Raw genomic sequence first — 7,761 nt, 5'->3', positions numbered from 1 at the left:
GCCCCGGTGTCCTCCCCCCGCCCGCCCGCCCCCGTCTCCTCCCCCCGCCCGCTCCTCGTCCTCGCCCTCGAATCCTCCGCCGACGACTCCTCCGCCTCCATCGTCGCCGCCCCCGCCCCCGCCCCGCCCCGCCCCGCCATCGGCACCGGCCACCGCCTCCTCTCCCTCTCCACCCTCTCCCAGCACGCCCTCAACAGCATCTACGGCGGCATCCACCCCCTCCACGCCCAGGTATCCCACTCCACCAACATCCCCCGCGCCCTCGCCCGCTGCCTCCAGCACGCAAAGCACGAGCATGGCGTCGGCTGGGACGACATTGACGCCGTCGCGTACACCAGGGGGCCCGGCATGCCCGGCTGTCTGAGTGTCGGCCAGGGCACAGCGCGGGCCCTCGCAGCAGCGCTGGGAAAGAGGCTCGTCGGCGTACATCACATGGTGCGTCCCGTCCCTTTGCGTGCACGCTCACCCCTTGCAGCAAGCCCACGCGCTCACACCCCTCCTCACCTCGGCCGCCGCCCCCGAATTCCCATTCCTCATCCTCCTCCTCTCCGGCGGCCATACCCAACTCGTCCTGGCCAAAGGCCTGTTCAAATTCAAAATCTTGCTCGATACACTCGACTCCAAAATCGGGTACGTTCTTCCGACCATACATTCCGCGCGACGGCTGATCCGACACCCGACGCCGGCTCTAGCGACGTCTTTGAAAAATCCGCCCGTCTCCTCGCCCTCCCCTCCGGCCCCAAAGCCCCCGGCGCAATCCTCGAGCACTACGCCTCCCTCCCCGCTCTCCCGCCCTACGACACCCACCCGCTCCCTGCCTCCCAGCTCATCCCCATCCCACTCACCACCCTCCATGCCAAAAACACCCTCGCCTGGTCCTTTGCCGGCATGCTAGCCGCCCTCCAACGAGCCGTCCACGACCGCCGCCAGCGCCAGCCCGCATGGGACGAACCCGACCGGCGCGCATTCGCAAACCTCGTCCAGACCGCACTCACCACCCACCTCCTCACCAAACTCGCCCAGCGCATCGCCCTCCTGCCGCCCGACACGCGAGCACAGCTGAGCGGCATCGTCGTCTCCGGCGGCGTCGCCTCCAACGCCTACATCCGCTCCCAACTCGACCGCCTTGTGAAAACCGAAAACGGGTTGTTTCCCCCCGCGGGGAAAAATCTCTACTACCCGCCGCTCCATCTATGCACAGACAACGCAGCGATGATCGCGCACACTGCGCTCATCAGGCTCCAGACCGGGCTGAGATCAGATCCCGATGATCTGAAACTGAGAGCAAAGTGGTCCCTGGAGGATATGTATGATGATGTCCCGGAGGAAGCCTACATGGTCAAGGGCGCGAAAGAGGTTGGCATGGGGTTGTAGAATCGTTGGCTGTAGAAATCGTTGGCTGTAGAAATCGTTGGCTGTAGAAATCGTTGGGCTGTAGGGCAATATGTACAATGTCGTTGCATTTCATAATCACTTTCGCACCAGTCGTTATAGCAAATAATGAACCCAAAGCATTAAAAAATCCAAGAGGCAAGAAGAGAACAATCTATATATATAATAACCACGGCTCAAAATAAACCACGACGAATTAGAGGATCAAGCACTTTTTCGTCTTTTTCACCACTGGCGGTTCAAGAGCCGCTACGATTGCCTATTCACCCCACGTCAGTCCACGTTTCCCCTCCACGGACTCACCTCATCAAACACATTCTTCAACCCTTTCTGCGTCAACGCCGAACACTCTACATACTTTCTCCCGCCCAACTCTCTCGCCAGCCGCTCCCCTTGCTCTTGCGTTATCAACCCGCCCCTCCCCCCTCCCCCTCCCCGGCCACTACCACTCATCATCCTCTCCACCTGCTTTGGATCATCCCGCAAATCGACCTGCGTCCCCACTATCAAGCACGGCGCCCCGGGGCAATGATGCGAGATTTCGTGAAACCATTTTTCACGCACATTCTCAAACGAAGCGGGGGAAGCGATCGAGAAGCAGATGAGGAAGACGTCTGTCTGCGGGTAAGATAGCGGGCGCAGCCGGTCGTAGTCTTCCTGCCCGGCCGTGTCGAATAAACCGAGTGTGTACTATCGCAGGCGTAGCGTCAGTGTCAGTGCAGTAGTCGAACACAAGACAACGTACAGGGCTATCACCAATCATGACAGTCACCGCATAGTTGTCAAACACCGTAGGCACATATTCCGATGGAAACTTGTTTGTTGTATAGGATATCAACAGACATGTCCTAACATTCGCAAAAGTTAGCCCAGAGTAAACGGAGAAAACGACCGACGTACTTTCCGACAGCGCCGTCACCCACGACGACGCATTTGATAGTCTGCATTATCTCTTGGAATCGGACGTGTGAAAGACGAAACTTGTGTGTGATAACGGGAAAGCTGGACGTAAAAAAAAAAAGAGTATCTGTTGTTTGTGTTTTGTTGATTTCTCGCGAAATCCTATCGTCGAGGGGGGAAGCTTGTTTCAGATTTTCTAATAGTCAAATTACAAACTTTATTTCTCTTGGAAAAGCTAAATCCATTCAGAAATCAAAAGTCTATATAAAAGGCGGCGATGAGCGATTGTCACCTATTAATTGAAGATTAAGAATTATCCAGCCGGCGGTCTAGATACCATCGATCTACACCGGGCCCGACACTAGACCATACAACCTATACACAAACCCCCAATTTGCACTTGAAGCATGGCCCATCGCCCCTCGATCTCATACTAAGTCTCCCGCCTTCCAACACAGTTGCATCAATGGTGTACGCCCCTCAAAGACGCCATGCTATGGCATCCGTAAGCACCCCCTCGTCTTCTCCCGACCGCGCTCACTGCAACTCGCAACTCCAACCCCAACCCCAACCCAAAACATCAGCTCACATCCATCGCCCAAATCCTCGCCTACCTCCAATACCTCCACTCCCCCTCTCTCCTCATCCTCATCGCCCGTCTCCTCACACATGTCCAAATCCAAGTCATCTCCCTCATCCCACCCTCCCGTTCCCTCCAAAACCTCGCCCTCATGCTTACCCTCGTCAACATCGTCGCCGGGATCCTCCACTGGCTGGACAGCGCGCACGGCGGAGGCGGCGGCGGCGGCGGCGGTGGGATGGTCCTCGATTTTGTCGGTACGAGACCCCTCGGGCTGGCATGCGTCTGGATCCTGGACGTCCTGATTTGGGGAATCCATCTCTTGGCATTGGTACTATCGTATATCAACTCTATAGGAGGGACACATGATTACAAGCGATCCACCAAGTTTCCTTATCCCGATATCCTCCTCCCACCGCCTCCTCCGGCTGCCCCCCAATCGACTCCTCAAACGACACCACCATTCCCCTTTTCATTCCCATTCCCATTCCCATTGCCATGGTCTTCCACATCTTCCAAGTACGGGGTTATATTCCAAGAAGATGAAGATGGACAAGCAGGGGACGACTTGGAATCAGGAGAACACCATGGTGGACCAAGTACCGCCTGGGGTACATCCACCCCCACCTCCACCTCTGACCCCGACCCCGACCCCTTCCCCCTCCCCCCACCCCCGTCACCGCCTTCACCCCACTGGACAAACCCACCTACAATCTTCTCCCTCTCCCTCTCCCATCTATGGACCGTCATCCGGTATTTACCCGCACCAAGCCCCGCGAGGGTGGTGGAAGGTGGCACACCGGCCGTCACACCGGCTGCCACACCGGCCGTTACGCCAAGAAGCGAGCGCAGGGGGTTGGCTGGGATGAATCGGTTGGGCGGGGCCGCCGCCGTGGGTGGGATAAGCATAGGCGCGGAAAGTCAAAGCGAAAGAGCACGAGAAAGGGAAGGAGCAGACGGAGAAGGACGGATACCGGGGAGTTACTGGGTTAATAGAGATTGGTAAAATCACTTGCATTGTTCTGTGAATGGATCCTCAAATGGATCGTTCTATGGATACGTATATATTTTATCACAGCCTCGCTTCATGGCAAAAGGGGGGAGAAGGAAAAAGGAACGAATGCTTTGAATCTCGAACCTCGAGTCTCCAAAACTGCCTCACGCATTGTCAGAACCGTTATCCTCTCTCATTCTGTTCGGATCCCCCTCTCTCTGCATTCAATGTCTTTGAAAGATGAGGAAAGATACAATGTGCAATCTTCAGCGACTTTTGCAACTCCACGAGCGTTCTTGATCAGTTAGTCCATTCCTCCTTGTTTTTTAGTAAAGATGGCAAAGGCTTAACTAAATGCTCGTCTCTGGATCAGTAAGCGTAAGCGTTTGACGAATTCCACATGATAACCTTGACTTACTTTACGCAGGTTATTACTACTGCTTGGGAAAAGCCAATTTACGAGAGCAGAGGATGTGTTGGGATCTAGAATTATAACGTATATATGTCAGCAAACCACTGATAGACCGGAAAAAGAAAAGCCTGCTTTTGTTATAACCATGAAGTGGCGAAATAGAAGAAGTAGAAAAGCTGGATTGGGAGTCATATTCCGATGTTCTAGCCATGGTGCTATCGGATATGTTGTCCACGATCAGACCATCATTTCCCAGATCTTTATCCTCCTGATCCTGGCAATCTTCGACCCGTACTTCCCCATTACTAAGGCGGATGCGTAGCCTAATCTCGCGATCGTCGATAGGAAACCCCGGGGGGAGGTGGTACATTTTCCGAACAGGAGGTACCGGTTCTCCCGTCTCTTTGGAGATAGGCCGAGCTTTCCAAAATATCTGATCGTAACCTTGTTCATGAAGAGCGAGCATATGTCGTGCGGCAAGGATGAACAACGGCGTTATAGTCGGTTGGCCCGCTTCTAAGCTTAAAGACCGGTTTCCGCTGAGGATGGCGTCACAGATCATGGATTGCTCCCCAAATTCCCCAAGATTGGAAATGTCGTATGAATCAGGTAAAGGTAACCAGGCGGTCGGCATTCCCCATGGAGCTTCTCCCTCATAAACTGACAGATCAACCATTGCGCTTTGTATCACTCCTTAAGAGACGAAAGATACCAAATGGGTCAACGGGTGGCAATTAAATGTAAAGACGTGTGCTTACTCTGACAGCCAGATGCCTTAATGTCCAATACCATGTCAGCCATCGTCTACCAAGTCCAGTCAACCCACTCTTACCTCCCAAAAAAGCTTATTCGCCGAATTCCTAAAACTATCTTGACCAACTTGAGCGTCGTCGAGTCTATACAAGAAAATCTCATGGAAAAAGACAAGTGCCTGACTGGCACAGGCCCAAGCTTTAATCAACTCCATTCGGGATATCTGCAAAAAATGCATCCTAAGTACACGCGCGTTACAGCTTGAAATCATCCGCCAGGGGAAAACTTACGCTTGTCCCGTTCTCCATTTTGAAACCAGTCATATAGAAGTGACTCCCGGTACCAAAGAATCTCCGCAGGGCACCTTTAGTCCTTCGATAAGATATGATTGGGTTGTCTTCCATGTCCTCACCATCCTTTGCTGGCGATGAATCTGGGCAATGAAGGTAGTCGAGGGTGATTTGCAAGAAACGCGGATCCACAATGGGCAACGAAAGCTCCGACCTACGTAACGGGGGGCGGCTGACGGTCGTAGCTATGTTTACCGATAACTGTGGAAGAAACATATGGCAGTTAATGTTCAGTATGGAAATACTTGGCAGATATCGAACATAGATCAACAAAGGTAATATTAAATAATACACGAAGTGGCAAGATGGTGAGAAGCCGTATAACGAATAATGATCGATCAACTTCTTCCCGTCATTTCTGTACAAATTATGTAATCTTTTAAGGTCTTCAACCACAATGCGCGTCTGCCAGTTTCCTGTGGCGCGGCAAACGGACTTTCATCCAACTTCCAGTCAAGCCAAGCGCGGCGCTATGTCGCCTTCTGTCAAGAATCACACCTAGTTCAACAACTGAAATATGTATCCTACTCTCTTCGCTCCCACTCTTTGCTTATATTGCAGCATCCCTAGGCCTCTGCTCTCAAAATCACTTACTCCCAACCTTTATTGGATCTCTTCCCAACACCGATCGCAATGGCCACTTCTTCCCGATTTTGCAAACTCCAACAAGTCTCTATCTTCCTTTAATCAACAAACGGACAGCTATGAGGAACAGCCACGTTTCAGCATCTTAGATCACCAAGACCTTTCCTTCGACCAAGTGCTCGACGTTCTAACTTCCTTACAAGGACAGTTTGGCCAATACAAGCTTACCAAACACCAACAGGATCAACTGAGTATGAGCTGTCAAGTCATTTCTAGGATTGAAGGAGACGACCAAGGTGACGACCAAGGAGACGATCAAGGAGACGACCAAGGAGATGACCAAGGAGACGACCAAGAAGACGACCAAGGTGACGACCAAGTAGACGATCAAGGAGACGACCAAGGAGACCATAAAGATGTGCAGTCCCGAAAACCAGAACAGGCAAACCAAGATCTCTAAACATATCGGAAGACACCAGGGCCCTACAAGACCAGGTAACTTCATTGTCGGCCCAAAGGGCCATTTTAAACGATCAAGTGTCGTATATGTCTCAAGAGGAGTTACATAATGAAGTTGCCCAAAGGATGGGGCTAGTTGACTTTGGCCCCAGAGAAGGCAGTCAAAGGGAAAGCGATAATGACCGTCTGTACAGACGTTCTGTTCTGTATAACAGTGAGCAGGCCCCTCAAACTCGTTTTTAAAACGGGAAGACAAAATTAAGGTAACATACTAATCAGGCCCTAAGGGTTTCCAGTGACTGTTGGTCTGGTGGGGAGCATAGGGACATTGATAAGGAGTTTGCAAGGGTAAGTTGAAATCGATGTCCGCTTTCATTGATCAGTTCCCATAATACTCTTGACGTTAGTGAGGATTTTGTTGAAACCATTACAGGTATACGCAATGGGAGTTCCAAATTCTCATTGCAATAAACTCTTTCTTATCCTTGTATCTACCGTTGAGACGATTCCTACAAGACCCAATGGCCCGCCAATTCAGATCAAGGATTCGCAAGAATTCCTGGGAGGCGTATGACGGATGGATGGAGCTGCTCAACACAGCGCTCAATCTGTTTGTCGGAGTCTTGACGGCTGTAAGTGCACTGACTTTTACACCAATGCAGAGGTTGAGCTGAGTACGATTTAATAGTGGGTTATACGGAATCGAGATGTATAGATTCTGATGAGGATAAAAGGGCGGGAGATCAGCAATGGACGTGATCTAAGATTAATTTAACCTCGCCTCTCTTTACTCACTCTTTTCAGATGCAAGATGGCCCACAATCTAGGAAAAAGATGAAAAGCGCTCATATCAGTTAGTACCACAATGCGGGATTATGCAGGAATCCCGGGTGCCGTCGTTCTCCTTTATTTGCTGGGGTTGGTGGTCCTACGATATTCAATTATTCGTCAAAAATGGATTGAGAGAATGGAAAACCAAGGATGAGATTGTTAAGCGGAGCTCGGTTTTAGTAGTTGTCGGTCGGCTAACACGCTCCCCGGGACACTGACCTCTCCATAGCAACGACGGTCGACCGTCGAATACACCCCGCTAATTAGGGCTCGAGGAGCTTCTCGCCACCTTCCTGCTGCCTCCTCCTCGCTCTAAATACAGCCGTGAAACTCGAGAGCAGGTTACGAAGATCATTTGAAACGGCCGGGTTTGCAAAAAGGGGAATAAAAATGAAAAACACATAAAAGGTGGGACGTCGCTCGGGGGTACTGGTTGCCCGCTAACGCGAGCGACAAAAGAAGGCTAACTCAGTCATCAGTTTACGTAAAAATCCAGAAGAAATGG

General features: G+C 51.7%; 3 protein-coding genes across 3 annotated transcripts; 2 read left to right on the top strand and 1 right to left on the bottom strand.

Annotated features, from left to right (window-relative positions):
• Positions 1–348: 348 nt before the first annotated feature.
• On the top strand, positions 349–1,374 carry CNBF4560 (hypothetical protein; the record flags this gene model as incomplete). The annotated part of the gene is made up of 3 exons (XM_769684.1): positions 349–435; positions 476–630; positions 693–1,374. 3 exons carry the CDS (start codon positions 349–351, stop codon positions 1,372–1,374), a joined length of 924 nt encoding a protein of 307 aa, XP_774777.1.
• A 214-nt stretch (positions 1,375–1,588) lies between these two features.
• Positions 1,589–2,339, bottom strand: CNBF4550 (hypothetical protein; the record flags this gene model as incomplete). The annotated part of the gene is made up of 4 exons (XM_769683.1): positions 1,589–1,651; positions 1,696–2,082; positions 2,138–2,240; positions 2,293–2,339. 4 exons carry the CDS (start codon positions 2,337–2,339, stop codon positions 1,589–1,591), a joined length of 600 nt encoding a protein of 199 aa, XP_774776.1.
• Positions 2,340–2,758: 419 nt separating this feature from the next.
• Positions 2,759–3,878, top strand: CNBF4540 (hypothetical protein; the record flags this gene model as incomplete). The annotated part of the gene is made up of 2 exons (XM_769682.1): positions 2,759–2,797; positions 2,877–3,878. 2 exons carry the CDS (start codon positions 2,759–2,761, stop codon positions 3,876–3,878), a joined length of 1,041 nt encoding a protein of 346 aa, XP_774775.1.
• Between the last annotated feature and the right edge of the window lie 3,883 nt (positions 3,879–7,761).

The sequence above is a fragment of the Cryptococcus neoformans genome, chromosome 6 (assembly GCF_000149385.1).
Source record: "Cryptococcus neoformans var. neoformans B-3501A chromosome 6, whole genome shotgun sequence".
In the NCBI taxonomy this organism is placed as follows: domain Eukaryota; kingdom Fungi; phylum Basidiomycota; class Tremellomycetes; order Tremellales; family Cryptococcaceae; genus Cryptococcus; species Cryptococcus deneoformans.
The sequence above is the reverse complement of the archived record's forward strand: the minus strand, read 5'-3'. Positions and strand labels throughout refer to the sequence as shown.